The 21734-nt window shown below is 32.1% G+C and overlaps 1 protein-coding gene across 4 annotated transcripts in view; it reads right to left on the reverse strand.

The window, feature by feature from the left end:
- LOC130892100 (small conductance calcium-activated potassium channel protein) overlaps positions 1-21734 on the reverse strand; it is a 157649-nt gene that overhangs the window by 4457 nt on the left and 131458 nt on the right. For all 4 annotated transcript variants that reach the window (XM_057797356.1, XM_057797355.1, XM_057797346.1 and 1 more), the window contains 8 exons: positions 19709-19922; positions 18078-18173; positions 16920-17341; positions 11209-11344; positions 4254-4364; positions 3077-3204; positions 694-763; positions 462-614 (listed from right to left, as the gene is read on the reverse strand). In XM_057797356.1, the coding sequence (XP_057653339.1) occupies positions 462-614; positions 694-763; positions 3077-3204; positions 4254-4364; positions 11209-11344; positions 16920-17341; positions 18078-18173; positions 19709-19922 (1330 nt within the window). The remainder of the gene's footprint in view (positions 1-461; positions 615-693; positions 764-3076; positions 3205-4253; positions 4365-11208; positions 11345-16919; positions 17342-18077; positions 18174-19708; positions 19923-21734) is intronic.

The following is a 21734-nucleotide window of genomic DNA, read 5'->3' on the forward strand; positions in this document are numbered from 1 at the left end:
GAAAAAGTGACAACAAAGTTTTGTTTGTGCACGACAATTCTCGATCCTACAAGGTGAACTGCACTCGAATCAAATGGGAGGTTTCCCCTCATATGGCCTATAGTCCTAGTTATTTTTACTTGTTTCCAATAATGAACTTCTAGTTAGTAATATGGCGTTTTGACATCGACGAGGAGCTGCAAGTGAGCGTTATTGAGTCAACGAAATTGCAAATTGCAAGCTGTGCAGGAATTTTAAAGCTTGTCCAACTCTATTATAAAATCTTTATTCAGTGTGTTGGGTGATCATGATAGGCGCTCTTTCATATCTAGTTAATTATTTTTTTGGCCTACTGTCTGAGGAGTTGAGAAACGGAAGTAAGTATATGTTCGAAGATCAATCAAATACTTGTGAAACTATTGAATAATACAGATAGGGATATTAGTATATGGAAGATATGGAAACGGTTACAAAATATTTACTTGAGTCTGTATTCTGGTAGCGATTAATTCAGGTAATAACTCTAATTGCTCTTGAAGAGCTAGTAACTTTTCTTCCATTGTTGTTAACCTATCTTCTAGACTGTCTTGTCTTGTGCTCATGTCCGATACTATTTCATATACAGTATTTTGTGTCTGAAAATGAGAAAAATTTGTAGTCATTTTTGTATCTATACTAATAATATTCCCTAGCAAATATTGATTTTATTATTACCTTGGCCATATCTGTTATCGTATTGGCATTATCCATTAGTTTACGTTGGTCCATTTTAACTTTTCTTAAACTAAAAAAGACAATAAACAAATATAATATAAATATATTGATAACAAACATTGTAAATGTTAGTTTTGTTGATGAGGTCACTACTTGATTAACTGCTTGAAAATATTTGGACAATTGATTTTTGATAGACCAGAAAATTATTCATAGAAAGTATTATAAAATTGTGTGAACGAAAATATGAGATAATACATACTCGTAAACTTGTTTTTCTTATAAAACTGTTTTTGAGGGACACGACGTTTAGCTGCATTTTATAAGAGAAGAAATGGAATATATATTGGAAACAGTCTAGCTTGGGTACTGTTAAGCAAGCTTTTCAGAATTTGGAAAAATCACTCTTAGCTGAATCAATAGAGACCTTAAATCAGAGCAGAACCATCATGTGTATTTAAATACTATTCAGTTAGTTTATCCCACGTCAATATTAATACTCGATAAACTTTCCGATTCAGATTATTATTATTTTTGTTGGCATTTCCGGAATCAAGAAAACATTAAATCATAATAGAAAAGAGGTAATTCTTTTATTTTTATATATTTTTAATATGAATATTACTTTCGACACATAGAAGCTTTATATTGATCACACTGTTTACTGCTATCACTACCCCAACACTGACATTACTCTGTCTGACATACATTAAGATAATCAAGTTATGGTCTTCAGAGCAGTGGCGGACTAAGCCACTAAGTTCATAGGCTCGGGGCGGCAAAGCTGAATGAGGCCCTCCAGCTTTAAAAAATGTAGTTTTACAAGCTTTTTATTCAGTTAACATTTGTATGTATAAATAAGTGTTTATGTTTATTTCATTAAAAACTGGCAAGCGAAATTTAAATTCGACTTAAATTATTTAGGCTAAATAAGCATATATACCTACAATATGGAATGGATATGGGTGAAGAAAATAAAATACGAATCGATCGACAAAAAAAATTAGATAAAATAAATCAAAGATAGTTTTTTGTACCGTGTTATATATATGTGCCTTCAATTTACTGAACTCCTCAATAATTTCTGTGAAATCGATTTCTTTTGAAATTTTTCTTTCTATAGAAAGCACGGCTAGATTAGCCAGTCGTTCTTGACTCGACTCTTGACGATTGTAGATCGAAGATAATTTTTAATCAGTTTAAGTTTCGCATGATGCAACCGAGATGCAAATGGTCATAAAGTATTGAAGTATAAGCGATATACGAGTACAGGACAAATTCTCACAGGATGTTGTCCACATGCAGTAATCGATATTTTTCGATTATTTGATTATTTTCGATTAATCGATTATTTTGCCCACCCCTAATCGTGAGACAATTTTTGTATAAATCGGTCTATGCATTCATACATTGACCGACGTATTTCTTCTTGATTGATATTCCAGTATCATGAGCTGATTCAAAGTTACAGCATTGTCTACAATCGTGGTTCGTTCGGTCACTAAATACTCATTCAAGGCGTTTAGTTTGATGATTCCTGTATCCAGAGTCATTTTTGGAAACTGCAAATATCGTTGAACTAAATTTACTTCCTCCAGTATAGAAAGCCAGAATTGTATATAGGTTAGAAAGATAAAATCTTGTATCTTGTATCTAGATTTGCTATTGTTGGATCTTGAAAATGTTCCAAGCTACTCATAATTGTCTCTAGCGAGTATCCGATAAACGTTTTAAATTTTAAATTTCTATTCTCATAAAAAAAGACTCCTAAACTTTTTTTTTTGTTTTTACCTTACGGGGGAAGCACACGAAGACATAATTTTGGTTTCTTTTTATTACCCTACCACTGAAGACGTGTAGTTCATCTTACGTCCTGAGAAGGAGTAAGACATTATAGCTCATTTGATCGTCTTCAAAAGTGCGCTTCTTGGGGGCTTTTCCATTTATTTTAAAACTTCGATGGTACTAAGCACATTTTTAAAGTCTTGTTTAGGATTTGATCAGAGGAACGCGGAGGCATTTGAGGTCCCCCAAGATCGAAGGCCCAGCACTGTTTCAGAGACCGAAGGTAAATTGAAGATTCTGATGATCATAACTTTTCCAGTTATCGTAACACGCATCGAGACAGTCTAATTGTGGGTTTCGTGTAATAGTAGTGCGGCATTTGCTTCATGTGGTATACCTATTTTCTTCTAGCTGTCTATTGGTTTATTTTTAGTTTCTCTCCATTATTTTTCGAATGATGTTGGTGTAGTGGTAGTAGTAAACAGTGTGTTTAGTATGAATATCAACAACAGAAATTCCAACTTGGTATAGAAGGTTTTGTTTTATGTATAATAGATATTTTATTACTCCATTTAAACTATTCCTATTGTATACTTACGCATAAATAGCAAGTAAAAATTTTCTTTGGTGTGTCCTAACTCTACCTGGGTTCACTCTTTTCACTAGCCTTGTATGTTTATAGATCAACCAGGTTTCACGTAGGACATTTGCAGCTGCATTTTTTAACTAGAAAGGAGTCAAATAGATAAATAAAACTAGTACTATGGTTTATGCTTAAATCTAAAGATTTAACTACAGCTTAACTACTGAAACTTTTGTGGAAGTGTGTGATTTCAGGGTTTTCCCCCATATTTAAATTTATATCATTATATTTAGTCTTGTTTTGTTTTGTGGAAAAAAATTCTGGAATTCCTTTAATTAGATATTTCACATTTTTTATAGTGAAGAGTACCCTGTACAGCTAATACATCATTTTGGACAGTACCAAAGTGACATTGTGTTTTTGTTCTGTGTAACAAGAATGGAATTTAGAGAGTGACGTTGTGCAATCACGTTTTGTGGTAAACTTGGCGAATCTGCGAGTCATTTACCATTAAGAATAATTAGATATTTTTTGAGTTTGAACCATCTCTGTACATATAATTTTAACAGACGATTTGGTCAAGAATGATTCGTGTCAAAATGTTGCCAAAAAACCTCACAACTGAATAGAAGGACAATAGAAGAAATGTATGCGTCGATCTTGTTGAAAGGCTTATCAATTACCAATAATTCTAATTTGTTTCATTGTGCAACACTTGAAATTCTGAAAAACGATAAAAACCTCGAATATTTCCAGTAAATCCTGTTGAAGACTGCCAGCGGCCACCTAGGATGGGAACAACGACTCCGCCGTAATAACATTTGATAAAAATAAAAGCTTTGGTAAATTAAAAAATCAGTCCCATTACTTTTCTCACATGCTTCGTATATTTGTCCATACTTCTCATATTATCAAGCGAATTAATTATGGACCAGTTAAAAATACTCCACTATTTTTTACAGTCCATTCATATTTCATAATATTCTTGTTCCAGACACGATCAATCAATTGCACGATTCAAATTTGTTCCATATATTAGCTGATATAAAAACTCATGTAATCAAAGCATGGACAAACATTACTAAATTCACATAACACATTTAAACACTCCGCGAAAGCATGTTTTTGTGTTAATGAATGATCTTTTTGTCATTAACATTCTATCTGCGTGACAAAGACATAAATTATTTACCCGTTTCGTCAACTGCGTGTCCATCATAAAATTATGTACATGTTTTTCCGCTCTAGTTAATTCTAATTTTCTTGATACTACTGCTACTAATAAGGCTGTACAACCAGCTCCCTGAAAATAGAAAATCAATCATTTAGAAGGTAATGACATTGTGACAATAGTAATAATACAATTACAAACTGCACACCTGCAGTATATTATGTTTGTTGTGAAACACTTTTTTTCACCTATAACTACACAGGGTCCTCAAATGGGAGATAATCAAGAGCTACTGAAGACTACCTTCAAATGTTTATCATAGCTTGACAAATTTATTATACTAAATTATTATTTATATTTATATTATATTAAATAAAAAAACGAAGTTTATTTTTAGACCATTGCATCTCCTTTTCATAAAAATTCCCAGAGTTTACTGTGATAAATTCTGAATTTCACTAGTAAACTTTGGGAATATATATATATATATATATATATATATATATATATATATATATATATATATATATATATATATACAAAATGTTGAAGTTACAAGTTACGATATAAAAGTAGGTACAAGAAACAAAACAATTGTAAATTATATGCTCGAAATAACAGAAAAACAGAAAGAAGACACCAAATACGTCCTCCAAATTTTGAAATTAACTGATTTAAAAATAAAGCTCATCAGAAATATAAAATACCCACATATCACGTCAATTTGTATGAAAGTAATTAGGTAGCACAATAAACAATGAAGTGAACTTAAGGTTAGATTTCTAGTTGCAAAGTTTATATTCAGTAACTAAAAACGGTTGTTAAAACGCGCATCACATAGTATAATTATTATGGAGGGTAGAGGTAAGGAGTACCATCTCATATGGGAGCTCAGTTTAAAACTGTCCGCTTGTAGACGGTTAATTATAATTCAAAATTTGACCAGAATGGCGCTCCTGTCGGACGAGATATCATATGATCGTTCAGTTCAGTCTAAATGACTAGAATCGTCGCTTTATTTAAAATTTACACTCATGCGATAGTAGCGCCTCCCTAACGTAAAGAATTTGATGGACACTTTCTGTAGCACAGAGATGGTTCTCCTTACCTCTGTTGTGTTCATGATTTACATTGAGTTATCAAAATAAAATATATCTTTCCTACAAAATTAGAAAAGGTTATAAAACTAGTTGCATGGATAAATAAATATTGTGGTTATTTCAACTGAGAGGAATCGAGGGGATAGGTAGAACAATAATTTTATTGAGTACATATTGGTAGAAAAAGGTGTAACGACGATAAGGGATTAAAGTTTAGTGAGAGGATAGTGTATAAAATAACTGGGATATATGTTTTCCAGCTCAGCTTCCCGGTGAAACCTCCGCCTTTGATGAAATATCCGGAATTCGTTTGATCTTTGTTTTATATAAGTTTTCATAGCAAGCAGTTTATTCACATTGTTTCTTTTGACTAATTTCAAAATAGATCCGAATCAAAGAAAGCCGTGGTTTCAAGAGCTACCGTGGTCAATGAAGAATGATCACCCACAAGGATCAAAGAAGATCTGGAGAATGATCCTTACCTAAAAATGATTCGGCAATGAAAGAAAGGAAATTGGCGACCTACCTGGCAAGAATTGTCAAGATTCGCACCAGCACTAAAAGCATATTGGGCTCAGCGGGAGTCGGTTATCTTGGAAGAGGGCCTTTTAAAAAGAATCTCTGAGAATGATGATGGTTCCAAAAAGAGAAGACAGCTTGTCATTCCAAGAAAGAGAGTAGGAGAAGTATTCAAGAAATTACACGACAGTCCGTCGGGAGTTCATCCGGGAGTGCAGAAAACCCTTCATCGAGTCCGTGAAAGGTCCGAAGATATGACAGACTGGTGTAAGAATTGTATGACTTGCACCACACCACATCACCAGAGAAAGGCACCCATGAAACAGTATAATGCTGGATATTAATGGATACATCGGTAAAACACCTGCAAAAATCCTGTTTGGATGTGGAAGGAGGCTTCTTTGTGGCCTAGAATTTGGTTGTAGAGCTCGAGAAGACCTAGCAGGAGAAGATTATGTGATCCTATTGAGAAGGAGAATGGACGACATACACTAATTGGTTCGTTCGAATCTTCAAGTTGCCAGCGACTGAATGAAATAACGATACGACACGGAAGACACATACAAAAAGATAAAGTATGGGTACACAGCCTGACAAGGAGAGAAGAATTTTCTCCAAAATTACAAAAACCATGGGAAGATCCATACTTAATCAAGAAAAGGGTTAATTATGTCATGTCATCTATCGCATAAGCAAGATCCACCAAAATCGACTGGGGCCGTGTGAAGGAAACTACAACATACAAGAAGGAGTGAACCAGTTGCGAGAAGAGCCTGATCTTGCCTTCGAAGAATTAATGGGTGCGTACGGGGTATCGGCAAAGCTAGATATGGAGTTGCTACAGAACAACAACAAGATTTGTTCACTCTGCCAGAAAATTATTCGCTAGCCTGCAATATCCCTGCCGGTATCAATAATACACAAAGATTAGCAACCGTCTTCCGGAAGAAGGCTGGTCAATAGGAGAAAGTTGATGAACAGATCCCTGCTCCCATCAAGATGCTGAGAATCAAACACCACTCGCGGTACATCTTTTACTTGGTAATCAAAAATGAATTTAAAGATCAATACACCTACCGCAATGTGTGGGAATCGTTTCAAAACCTCCGCGACCATGTTTTGAAAGCCAACGTAAAGAAACTGGCTATGATCAAGATAGCAAGTAGCCAGTTGGGTTGGCGAGTCGTTAGGCACATGGTGGAGGTGATATTCCAGGACACCGGGGCTCACATATTAATTTGTAACTATCCGCCCGATCATCAGTACTTAATGAAAACGATGCTCTGTTATTACCATATGACCGGAAAGTTCAGAAAAAGGTCCAGGTGCCTATTTAAACATTCAGTCCCGGTTATCCATCAGTTCCAGGAAGAACTTGCATATAAGAGGGGGTAATGTGACGAAATCATCTCCGCCCTGAAGCTGGTCCTGCTTGGATATAGTGGAATTCTGAAATTCGGCGAAGGCGCCACCTTTACCTTATTTACAGTGTTTCTTTTGTATCATTTCTAGGAAGGTCTATTTATTTATTTGTTTTTTTAGATCTTTTGACAATTATTTTGGGATATATAAGAAGTTTATTAATTATAAGTTAGTGTAGTGCTTAAATAAATAAAGAACGTCAGAGACAGTGTCTATCAATTCACCCCACGAATATAAATTGTATAAATAAATAAGAAAAACATTACAGTTTATTTTTTCGACTCAATCAGAAGAGACTATTAATTCTGTAGTTTCAGTAATTTGATTGAACACTGTATGTGAAAGTAATTTTAATGAGACAACAAATTGTTTCCAGAGTTTTCAATCTTGTATTTAAGCCCTTTCTGTCAATTTGATTCGGTCAGAAAACATTGCAAATACCAAATCTAAATTCAACGTCATAATAATTCTGCTTCTAATTGTATGTAATTCGGATTACCGTTTTTTAAGTTGATTGACCATCTCCAGACTTCTGGAGACATTACATACGGAATAACAAAAAAAGTAAGTCATCCATCAAACCACATATTCTGGGACTAAAAATAACTAGCTAATTTATTCTAGTACAAATGTAAAAACAAAATGAGTTTCAGAAAAATGAGCTTTTTACATGCACGAAAATTATTACTTTGACTAGAAATATTCCTTAATGACCAAGAAGTTTTCGAAGAAAACATTGAGCCAAACTTTCATATTTGTCCGATTATCATTTTTCGCTATTGACTATTCTGACCGCTTCCAATGGAATGACTTAATTAGTTTTGACACCATAACCATATACTACTTCTTCTGGGCATTTTGATAATATTTCCGATCAATGTTAGACCACTTTATGATAAATATTGCAATCAGACAAAACCTACGAAAAAATTGTAGGGCATAAGTCAATTGATATGCTAGCATCCTTAGAATATTTTCTAGCAACAATTACATGGCTCTAACGTTCTATAGCAGGAATGCTGAGGCGTCCAGGCTAAGCCTGGCCATTACCATTTTAGCGGATTTGACGAACTTTTACTTCAAATACTAATTTTTCTCCTCGAAAGGAAATAACATAGTAATCACACTCAGTGATTTGATTCAGAATATACATAAAAACAATGTCGAATAGTCTATCATAGGTGAAGGTATGTTCCACTATCTTTTTCAGTCTATCATTTATTAATGTTGTTAGTATTTTGTATAATTATTACATATGTTGGGATTTCCTCCCTTCAGTACAGGTATAACCATCCAGTAGACCACTCTCGTGACGTTACTTCTGTTTCCCATACTCTTTCTAAGATCTTGAATATTTTGTACCTTAAGTTATCTCCTCCATATTTTATTAGTTCATTCACTATTTTGTCTGGTCCTCCTGTTTTATTGTGTTTCAGTTTGTTTATTATGTCATTACATTCCGCTTCCGTCGGTTTTGCTTCACTTTCTAGTATGGTACCATTGTCACTTATATCATCTTCTTCGTATTCATTGTGTTCTTCCGTTAATAATTTTTTGAAATACTGACTCCATTCTCTTTCATTAATATTTGTTGTATTTCGTTTTCTATTTTGTTTCTTTATATATTGATATAATTTTACATTATTTTTATTGTCATTTTCCAAGTTATCCATACTATAGTTTAGCCATTTTATTCTCCTTGTCTTTATTATCTTTTGCTATCTTTTCTTATTTTTCTATATATATATTATTATCATCTTGTTTCATAGTTCTTATCCATTTCAACCTAGCTTCTCTTTTCTCTTTAGTTTTCATTGTACATTCCGTGTCAAACCAATCGTTATTTTTTCTAATATCTTTTGTACCAATGATTTTCTGCTTTGCATTTATAACACTTTTCTTAATCTCTTCCCATTGCTCATCAATAGTATATTTTTCTTTACACTTTTGTAGTTGCTTTTCTATTTCTTTTTCGTATTCTTCCTCCCTCGTTTTCAATTTCTGCTCATTCCATTTTCTGATTTTTATCGCTTTGTTCACTATATTTAGCATTCTTAATTTAATTTTGATTATAACTAAGTGATGATAAGTCTCAACACCTGTTCCTTTGTATGATCTTACATCTTGTATCATTTTTGATCTCCTTTTTGATATTAATACGTGATCTATTTGGTTTTCCTTCGTACTACCTGGTATCATCCACGTAATTTTATATTCTGTCTTATGTTTAAAGCTAGTGTTATTAATATACATGTTGAATTCCTCGGCTAGGCTGCATATTCGCCCTCCATTATTGTTAGTTGTTTCGTGTAGGGTGTGTCCTATTTTTGCATTCATATCATGTATCATGTCTTGTGACGTCCTCGCATACCTTAACCAGATTTTCATAGAATTCATCTTTGTCTTGGTCTTTTGCTTCTTCTGTTGGTGCATATCTAAATATTAATTATTGTTATGTTTGCTATACTATTTTTTTTCTTAGTTTTGATATTCTCCCACTTATAACTTCGTATTCTAGAACATTTCTTTTCATTCTTTTGTTGATCATAAAAACTATACCGTTCCTCCCTTGTGTATCTTCTCCGCCATAGAATAGATTATATTTATTATCTCTTCATTTATTTGTCCTTTTCCCTTCCATCGTATTTCTTGGAGTGCCAATATGTCTATTTTGAATTTATTTTGCAATTTCTTCCATTTTTCCCATTGCCAGCATTCTCCTGATATTCCACGGTGCCATTCTCACTACATCGTTTTCCTTTTTTTTTACCTTTAGCCATTATCTATTCCATTGCGTTGTCGACTTCCAATATATTAATGCTATTTCCATTAATTACTAGTTTTTTGACTTCTTCTCTTTATTACCCCTTCCATTTTCTGGGTAAAGATCGCTGGCTGCACGTTTCTTGTCGTCCTTTTCTCTCGACTTTTCCTCCATATATGCCTCTACTTCATATATTTTGTTATTTACAATTAATTTGTTATATTTGAGCCTTGCGTTGTGTCCTTGTTCTCTGACTAATTTCACCTTAGGTAACAACATTTTCCTTTCTATTTGCACTTTCTTTGAGTAGTCTTCGTTAATCCATATATTGGTACATTTGAGTTTTTTAGCTTGGTTCATAATTTCTAATTTTTTGTTCCATTTTTTGATTTTAATTGTAATTGGTCTCTTTTTGTTTATTTTAAATCCTCCTATTCTGTAGCATTCTACTAAATCAGCTTCCAGGTCGACTTCTACCTGTATTTTCCCCATTATGAATTCAATATTTTCTTTTATTTTTCTTGTTGACTTTCTACATTTTCCAGTCTTTCTTCTTGTTCGGCTATTATTTGATTTTCTTCCATGCTTTTGAGACTACCTTTTATCTGTAAGAACATTCCTTCTATTGTTTCCATATCGTCCTTTTCATTTTTATCATTCATTTTCTTTTATTTTGTTTAACGCACCTTAGCGAGTTCCGCGTCCCGTTCAGTTTCGCTAGGCACCTTCTCAATTCAGTCCCCAAAACTTACCCGGGCTGGCAAAACTCGTTTAACTACGTTATTGTGGTTTAGTTTTGTTATTTATTCTATTTGAATTCATTCCGGGTCTGTATTTTTATTTGGATTTCTATTTTTATTGGTTTTTAAATGATATTTGTTTATTACTTTTTTGTGTTGATATTTATCAATATTTGAATTATTTATATTAATAATCCTGATTTTTTTTATATCTCTTATATTAATGTTTCGGAATTACTCACCAGTAATATATGACAACTTGCACTTACAAAAAATATTTCTGAACTTTCTGGTAATTATAGATTATTACTTTATTCACAATTTTACTTTATCACTTCCACGATTTAACTGTATACTTCTCGCATTAGATGGAGGACCGTATTCCAATATATTTAACAGTGTATATTTATTATATGTATTGAAAAACTTACCATTATACCTGTACTGACTGCGATTCCCCTTCCACAATAAGTGTTAGGAACAATGTCTCCGAAGCCTACACTGAGGAAGGTAATAGCTATAAGCCACATTGCATTAAGAAGATTTGCGTGTTCCTCATCATGGAACCTGAGAACAATAGTTAAAATTAACAACACTCTACTATTTAGATTTTTAGGAAAGCGTTAATTTAGGAGACCGAACCAGAGACATTACCTAATCAGTCACTTTGTATCGTCAGGACACTATCTTTTATTTTTATAAATAACAATTAATCGTGAATCTTTATTTATCTTAACTAATTTTAAAACAAAAGAAACCTAAAATCAAGAACGTTTGTATATATATATATATATATATATATATATATATATATATATATATATATATATATATATATATATACTGGGTGGCCCATTAGTGCAATAACTTATTTAAGATAAAATATACAAAAAAAATTTGTATAAATTTGTTATATTTGCACAGATACACATTTCTAAAATATTTTGATATATAGGGTATTCAGCCCAAGCGTGATAACATGAAGTAAAGTTTTTTTAAATATTTGTTTACCATCAAATTTAGCGTAAAATTATGCATCTAGCCCTGTCTTTTGTTTTCCCATAAATTGTGACGTTGCCTAGTTGCGAAAAAAATGAAGATTTGACGAAAATTGGTGCACTATGAATGCTACTTAGTAAACGTTATTAGTGAGAAGTAACTAAACTTGTGTGGTAAATACGCAGGTAAAGGATGGCTGAAATGTCAGAAAAAAGTAGAAGTTTCGTTTGGGGTTCGGGGTGTTTTTTAGATACGCATTAATTAAGGAAATTTCAAATAGCAAAAACCATCCAGTATATTACTTTTCCATCCTATAAAACTATTTTATCCCTTCAAATTATACCTGATAATGTATACTCTAAAATTGACTGTTTTTAAGAAAATTGCATTTTTAGTTTATGATTTAAAGATATTCACCTTTTCAACAAGTAAACACTGAATGTGACGTTTAAAATACTTCTAGTTTTTGTGACAAAATCAACTAGTAATTTTATACCTTTAAATACTTTGATAAAATGAATAGGGTATCTACAAAACTCAAAATAAAGAAATTAAACAAAAATAACTAACAACAAATAAGAAAGAACTAAAAACTTCAGATAACTATTTTATTAAATGTTCAAAATGACCACCATTTACTTCCATACAATAATATATGCGATCTTCAAAAGCTGTACTAGCACGATGTAACATATTGATATCAGCAGTTCGGAAAACCTCCTTAATTCTATTCTTCATGTTTTCCTTAGTAGTCACGGGTGTTGTATACACTCGTTCTTTAACGTAACCCCAGTAAAAAAAATATATTTTTATAATGTCCGGTGAACGAGGTGGCCATTTATGGGGTCCTCTACCTATACATCATCCGGGAAATCCATTATTTAAATGTGTATTGATCAGTTGGGTATGGTGATCTGGTGCACCGTCATGTAGGTACCACATTCGCTGCCTATCATGAGTAGGTAATTGCTGAAATAGTTGGAGTAATTCGTTTTGTAAGAAATTTAAATGAACATGCCCATTAACAGTTCCGTCGATGAAATATGAGCCTATGACATGATTCCCAATTATTCTACCCCATACATTTAATGACCACCTTGTTTGAATGATAGTCCGTATACAATGCGATTGATCTGTTGCATAATAATGGAAATTTTGTCTATCAACAAACCCATTTTTATGAAATGTTGCTTCATCGGCAAATAATACAAAATTGAAAAAATCTCTTTTTTGCTGAATTTGTTCTTGAGCCCACTCACCGCTTTTCATAATCATTATCCAATAGTTCCTGCATTCGCTGTATACGGTAAGGATGCATTTTGTTCTTAGATAGAATTTTTTAGACGACATACAGTACGACATATGTCGGTTTCTTTTGTTATTCTGTATATGGTAATTCGTTTTTATTTTTATATGGAATATGTTGAAGATAAGATACTGGATGATATTGATATTGATGTAGTGTTTTTCAGAAGATACGTCGACGACTGTTCAGCGGTAATTCCTAGTAACAAATGCAATACATTCTTTGATAACTTTAATAAATATAACCCAATTATCCAATTCACTTTAGAAATTGAAAACAACAACAAAATGAATTTTTTAGACATGACACTTATTAAAATCAATAATAAAATAAAAACTAAATATTATACAAAAGAAACATGGTCTGGAAGATATCTTAATTATAACTGATACCATCCTAAATCACAAAAAAACAGCGTCGTTATAGGATTAACAGATAGAGCATAAAAATTAACTTCTCCAGAATATCACCGTGAAGTAATAAAAAAACTCAAAAATATTTTGAAGAATAATCAATATCCAGAAAATCAAATTAATAGAATCCGACAACGCACATATAAATTACACTATAAGAACAATATAAATCCACCTACACAAGTAAATTTAATGAAGAACACACAAACATTATCATCACTATTCACTACACTAAAAACAAAACTAAAGACAGTAACAAATCAAATATTATATATTCGATACCATGTCTGAATTATCCCAAAAAATTATATAGGAATTACTACACAATACTTAGAAAACAGAATAAATGGTCACAATTACAACAAAAATGCATCGACTGCTCTACATAAACATGAAAAAAATGATGAATTCGATTTTAAAAAAACACAAATCAAACAAGATAAATGTTCTGTGAATGATAGACAAGATATAAAAACCTCAGCCAAATTTATCATAATTTGATCAATTAGTTTATTTCAGTCTACCAGTGTTCTAGTAATTCAAACCCTAAATTACTAATTTTTTGCATGGCAACATGAGATTTGTGTGCAGGGGCATTGTCCTGCAAAAATAAAACACCTTTGAATAGCTTTTCGCGTTTTTTCTCCTCAATTTTTTTCTGTAGAGTGGTCAGTAATGTCGAAAAGTAATCTCCAGTTATTGTTCTACCCTTATCCAATCATGATTACTCCATGGCAATCCCAAAAAACTGGAGCAAGAACTTTTCCATCGATTATTGCTTTGTTTCTGGATCGTAGAAATGTACCCAAGTCTCATCCATAGTAACAATTCGGTTTAAGAAGTCTACATCGTTTTCAAATCGAGCACAGATCGAACGCGATACTTCTACCCTTGCACTCTTTTGGTCAACATTCAAACATTTGGGGATCCATTTTGTAGCAATTTTTCTCATGTCCAAATTGACGTGAACTATATGATGAACGCGTTCGTATGAAATTCAGTGCTTCAGATATCCGTTTTAGCCCAATTCAATGGTATGATAAAATTATGTCATGAACTGCATCGATATTTTCGGGAACTGACACAGAAACTGGCCTTCCCGATTGGTCATCATCTTCAATGGAAAATTTACCACTTTTGAAGCATATATATCTTCATAAATCTGCTTACCTCTTAACCCTTTTAAATACAGGTACTTGATGATGGCTCGATGCCCCAATTTTTCGATTTTCACAATTTCGGTGGACATCTTTGTTCTTTTAATTAATTGCGTAACTGGTCTAGGCTAACTAAATATCAATACATCCTCGTATATGATTCTTCTTTCGGTATATATTTTTATTCCCAGATACTTACTAACAATTTTTGAATTCTCCCATGACACATGGTCCTCCTTGCTTTAACAATAATATCATATTGCGTATTTTGGACACTATTTTCTTCTCTGTAAGGATATGTATCTTCATGTTGATACGGTTCGGTGTAATATCTGATCTATTTCTACTCGTCTACCATAAGTATCTTGGGTTTTTACTTGTCTTAGATATTTCTACCTGTGTTTTGTATTCTTTTTTTCCCTCTTGTTTAGATCTTCATTCGTTTCAGTTTAATTTCTAATCCCTTTTGTAAAAATAATAGTTAGTTCTTGCTTCTATTAATGCATTTATATTTATCACTTTTGTTTCATAGTCTTTCGTTTTTTCTTCTCATTTTTTTATCTTACAATGAGCTATGATTAAGTAGTGGTTAAAGTCTTGATTAATCTTTAATTCTAACCTCGTCGATTCCCGTCTGGCTTACTTGGTTGCATCTATGTTTACTCGTGGTTTCTCTTATGTTCAATTATATGCACTTGTGGCAGCGGCAAAATTCCATAGAACTTCGCTTTTCTGTGAAATCATATATGCTCCCACCACTTCTCTGCACCATTCTCTTTTTCCCAATTCGGGCGATAAATAAAGTATCTTATTACAACTTTCTTATCATGTGCACTCCAATTTCTGGTAAAATTATTTTTTTCCCTATTTTCTTGTTCACATTAGCTGTACTCAATTATTCTTCAGTTTTATTATCCACATGTCAAAATAAAAAAATGAAGTGAAAAACAAAAAACATCAAACAATCAACCAAATTTAAACATGGAGATGAATCAATATAATATGAAATTATATTATTATTTTGAATTAATACAAGATCACGTATCTATATTTTCAAGCTTCATAATACAAAAATTGAAAATTTCTTATACTGTCCATTTAATCCAAATTGGTGAAACCCTGCCAATTTTCGTCGATAATTTATTCTGGTTCCTGTAAAATCGGATTAGTGTGCGTTGAAGGAAAATTGGCCTTACTAAGCTGATTTTGCTTTCGATAGGATTCCATTCACTTGATTCGAATAGCGGTAAAGTAAGTCAGTGTGGAATACCGTTTAGATCGTTAAAAGGTAATTTACGATGAAAATCGAAAAAACTTCACGTTAAAATTGTAGCTACTCATACTTGTTACTTCACTGTGGCGAGTCTTAAAAGGAAATAAAAATTGTCAGAGATATACAAAAAATTTTATGTTCTTTCATATGATAAAAGCAACTGGAATGGTAAATGTATATTCCAACAGGTTTAGTTGCGGAGCTGTTTTTGTGGATGGAAATTTTATGCGATTCAGCAGTAAATATGAAGGTAACTATTTTATGTGCTATTGAACTTTATACTAATCTTATTGGATCCAGTCACAATATGGGTATTTTTTAAATTTTGTCATTATAGTCAAGGATGAATAGCTGAGTAACTATTTGACTTATCATTCAATAGTTGACTCAGGATTATCCATCGATGCATGTTTTTATTTTTGGTGTTAATGTTGGAGATAGCATTCCTATAGAGATATCAAGATATAGATATCTTAAGACTCAGATATTTCGCGTAGCTTTAATTTAATAGCTAAAGATAAGAATAATCTGGATATTTTTAATATTTTTCCAGTATAACTAAATTACTATGCTTTGGCTAAGCATCAGTGCTCATAAGTTTAAATTCTGCAACCCATATCATGGTTGGTAATTCTCTTGGTAACATCAAAATTAATAGGATGCGAAAAGATACAATTAATTCGTCCTCAGGGTTACAATTCAAAGTGGTGATAGTATTTATGTATTCAGGTATCTTATAGAGTAAAATTAACGGAATGAAATATGAAAAACACATGATAGATACAAAGTTCCCTACGAGAACAAGAGTATATTGAGAACATTAGAAGAATGAGAACCATCGTAACTTAAGTAGCAAAAGAATCAAAGCCCGAGAAGAGTGATTGAGAAGAGAAAAAAATAAAATGTAGATCGATATAACATGCAGATCGGTTTAACGAATTAAACTGAGCACATTTTTTTAGGAAATATTATGCAGTTATAAGATATTACTTACCTTTCACACTGTCTTAATGTCCAACTGGCTATAATCCAAAGGGAAACCATGAAGACTAGAAGCACCGTACCAGGACATATAGTCATAAGAGTCTTTAAAACAAATCTAGTATTAAAATTAATTCGATTGAGCGCACCTATACTCCGAGAAGAAGCGTCCGTGAACAATTTACTGTGCAATAACATAACTCGACAAATTAAATAGAGTCTCAGGAACATCGGTAACGACAGTGGCACGTCGTATGGAACACACTTTCTTCCGATACCGCCATTTTTATTAGCTAATTTTGTCGTCCACACGAACAAATAGTGTCCCGGAATTGGATGTACGGCACATATTATTAACTCCATGGAAATTTGGCATATTCTTTGCCATGTCATCGCGATTCGCCAGTCATCCGCACAGTTATCTATCATGAAGAGCTGAAATCATACAATAGTTATTAGAAATTTGTTATAAGTTATAATAATTTCTTAAGATATGGCCGAGAGCCATTTTTTAATACACCCAGTGCCTATGGGAAATATTATAAAATATTCATAAATCAGGGCAAAATTCAAATAAACCCAATGTAATCGATTGTTACCAGATTTAGGAGGGGCTCATCAACAATAATATTGCACAATAAAGACGACTGCACAATATTATTAGGGGTGTAGAAATAATATTGAAAAATTGCGCATTGATTGAATAGAAGTTTGAGCGAGCTTTGCGCTATATGTTTTCCTTGTATGGGATTAGTATGGCGCAATATTTTTCAGTTCCCTCTTTGGAGTGGTTGCGATCAGTTCAGTTACGAGCAACAAAGATGATTTAAAAAAAATTAACATAAATTTTACTAATTGTAACAATTCTTCAACTTGGCAATATCCATGCCTATGAAGTTGAAATCGTTTATTTGAGTTCATTTTGAGTCCTTTAAAAGTGTTACTGAATGTAGACTGGTCTTTTTTGAATCATTCTTTGGCCTATATTCGTTTTTCTCCCTCTTTTAGAAAAAGTCGCTAGCACAGCTGCAGCCAAAACTTTATTGTCAAATATGTTTGGATTTAAAGGGGATATTCAATATTATTTCACAATAAGAATATTGTGCAAAAATATTGGCTAACACTTTTGATACGGACTGAAAAAAAAATATACATTTTAGAAAACACTTACCTGTACTTCTAAAGCGTGATAGGCTACAATTAGACCAAGAAGAATCACAGTTGAAACAGATATCAGTGTTTTGAGCGCAATTGAATAAAATTCATCCTGCAAGAACATTCTAATTAATTGGAAAGAAATTCATCAACTAGTATGTCGTGAATCCTACTGCACTGGTCGAAAATATAATACACTTATTTATTTTTTTAGCTGCTACATCTAAACGGGATTTGATTTAAGTTGATTGATGGAAGAAGATAATTTGTTTTCAAGCGAGTTGACAACAAAATATTTCTTTTTAGGAAATTCATTAAACTTTATAATATTCACTGGCACCTCTTTCTAGGAACAATATAATTAATTTCAAAAAGTTGTTGATTCTCTGGAAATTTTTTTGTTGAGTAATACCTGCAATTATCTAAAGCTTCAACTTACTTTTAAGGAATAGTATGCATTATTTGCTGTAAGTGAAAAAATAGGAGAAAGTAAGCTAGGGTAAGATAATGAAATTTTAATATGTCCAACGAATACAACACAAGAAAGAGAAATAACAAAGAAAACTTTCGAAAAATGTAGAACTAGAAACGGTTGAAGAAAATATGAGATATAGAAAGCATAAAGTATTAAGGAGTTGAGACATATCACGTGAAGAGAACAAACGGCCAAGAAAGTAGATCCCTAAAGACTCTAGAAACAAATAAACGAAGACATAAGAGTATTGGGTATGATAAACTGTAGGGAAAAGAAACCAGAAACTCAAATAATCACAAAATAAGAAAAGTGATAGAGGCCAATAATAAATTATAAAAAAATACGAAAATAAGGAGAAAGTAATTTGAAAAAAGAAGTAAGTATAGTATAATGGATTGTGGGGTTTGGTGATGATATTCTTTGTGAACATTAGATTTTATGTCTTTAAAATTCAATTTATTCCAATTTGAATACTAGTAAAGATCTGTCGATTAATCCACTTTAGAGCCAGTATGAGTATGTATTATTTTACCATTTTCTGAGACTTAATTTCCATGATAGCTTTTCTAGGATCCTTTCATCTTGCTATTCCTCATAAATTTTCGTTTTCATATTTTGTCCGCGAATAATTTTTTATCTGAGTGAAATCTCATGCTAATATTATTTTTTTTGGTGTCGGGATTTTTACCCTTAATCAATAGATTTTGCAATTGTCGTATATAAGTTGGTATATCCTGAACTTCTGATATTAGAAGGCATTTCAATAATTAATGTCACACCCACTCATGAGTTCGAATGGGGAATTCATTGGAAAGAATAATTTTCTCGTTTTTTGGAAGTACAGTTTTACTACCCATTTTTCAGCAACAAATCAAATCATTTCTCAAGAAGAACTGCTATAATAACTATTAAATAATATACTAAGTTTCAAATACAATTCAATGTTCTGAAATTGGTGACTATCAAAATTGTTTCAAGCAGTCCAAAACTACAATAATCCCTATATTTTATTGAAAAATTTTCTTATAATTAATACAATAGCAAAAGCGAAGGGAAATATTGTATATGTGGATACATAATTACTAATGTGGATAGTATAGATGTGTAAACAATTATGCTTTTTAGTTTACCCACTAAATTATTCAATGCGATTTAATAAAATGCTTCCTCACTTTACGATAAACACCAGCACTTGAAAGTTCATTCTCTATGACCATGACTATAATTCCGAACATTCCCATAACTAAGGCATAGTCACTAATCCTCTTTCTTTTTTCAAAAAGAGCTTTACGCCGCCCAAGTCTATAACCAACATTTGGTTTGTGTTTTAAACTTCCGGAAGAAGGTCCTTTGTAACCCGTACTCAATCCTCTCTCTTCCATAAACCTAGAAAAGAATACCCTTTTCATTTTCAGGATAAATTATCAGTTAATATTTTGTTTGAAATTGAATGTTTTTTGTAATTCCGAATGTTTCGTTAATTTAAATTTCATACAGGGAAATATGTGATTAAATGTTATACAGGAAGATCACCTTGAAAGTACCCAACTGTACAATAATTTCTGTCGTTCAATTAAATATAGCGATCGGTCAACTCATTCGTATATTCTCATTTGTTTAAATTTAACGCATCACAGCGTATTTGTACCATTGAAAAAACAGTAGAAGCCTCATTTCATGAACAATATTGTGAGTGAAGGCTTGGATTACAGAAATATTCGTGTGACATGGGTGCCGCATTCACTGACGCTAGTAAAAAATACATAGGTATGCACTTAATCAATACCTATCATTTGGAGTATTTCACAAGAATTGTTTGCTTAAGTTTTGAACTGTAGTTGAAACTTGGATCTACCATCATGATCCTAAATCAAAACAAGAGGCTAGGTAGCGTTACGAAACTGATAATTCCGCTCTAATGCGATTCCAAAAATCAGTTGTTTCCATGCGAAAGGAACTTCTTTTATGAATAACTTCTATACTGGTAAAACAATAAATTCAAGTTTTATTGTATTGTAGACTTCTACTATTAGTTATCGCAACATCTTCCATATTCTTTTATCTGTTCTGATATTTTAAAATTCCATTCGCTCAAAACTATTTCTGTTGAACAAAGAAGAGGTATTAGCAATTGTGGAAGCTGATTTCCACAGTCCTTTAAGAAGGAATCCAAATTTAGAGCATCACAAGTACAATGAGGTTCAGAGAGAGTATTCGGAATAAGAAAATCGTTCTCTAATGAGAAAATCATATTTTTGTTATCGAACGACAAAACTTATTCAAAATTCATGTTATGTAAGTGTAAAAAAACAATTTTCTATTTTCCACTGTTGCTTTGAACTAGAAGCACGAGTACTATTTACTTCAAAACGTGACTATGAAAATTTTCAATGTTTTTATTACTTTTATTTATATACAATAAACGATCAAAAAAATTCTTCATTCCGAAATAAAATATTTCGTACTTGTGTATTGCTAGCTTGTTTGAACGTAATTTGACTATCCATGTTGTTTAAGATATTACATGTTCTCAGTTCTTTTCTCGCTATGTAGTCTAAGAATTTAAGTAAATTCTTAATTTTATTTAATCTAAAAATGTGTTCATATTCACATAAACTTCGTTCAACCTTACTGAACCACAGCTGTACAAGTACATATTTATGAATTTTCATTTTGTGATAATTTTGACTCCACAAATAAACATCAGTTGCTTGAAGTATATTGGATATTGAGTTCCTGAGTTAAATAATACAATAGATATCACTATAGACATATAATATATTTCCCATATTATGAATTGCCTATATTGAAGACTACATAAACCTTTTTTATTACAGTAGAAAGTTGGTTAGGTCATGGAAACACACATCAAAGTGTAAAATGTGTAAGGAGTTAATGTTATGGTAATAGGCTGAACTGTGTAACAAAACTAGTACAAGCCAAAATAATTGGGTAAGATTTATAAAAGTTGTCGAATAGTGCCACAAGAATTAATCGAGTTTGTATTAGTATTATAAGTATATTATTCCTTGTCCTGCCAAGTCAGGTTTTATTACACGCATTGTTATTTACGATGAAAAATGAATTGATCCAAACAACCCGAACATAGGAAATCAGTGGTTAGAAGAAGGAAAAGTACTATTACCCTTCGCAAACAGAATTCGATTTGAGCTGAAGGTTAACTGTACATCGAAATCC

Source organism: Diorhabda carinulata, chromosome 1, assembly GCF_026250575.1.
Source record: "Diorhabda carinulata isolate Delta chromosome 1, icDioCari1.1, whole genome shotgun sequence".
In the NCBI taxonomy this organism is placed as follows: domain Eukaryota; kingdom Metazoa; phylum Arthropoda; class Insecta; order Coleoptera; family Chrysomelidae; genus Diorhabda; species Diorhabda carinulata.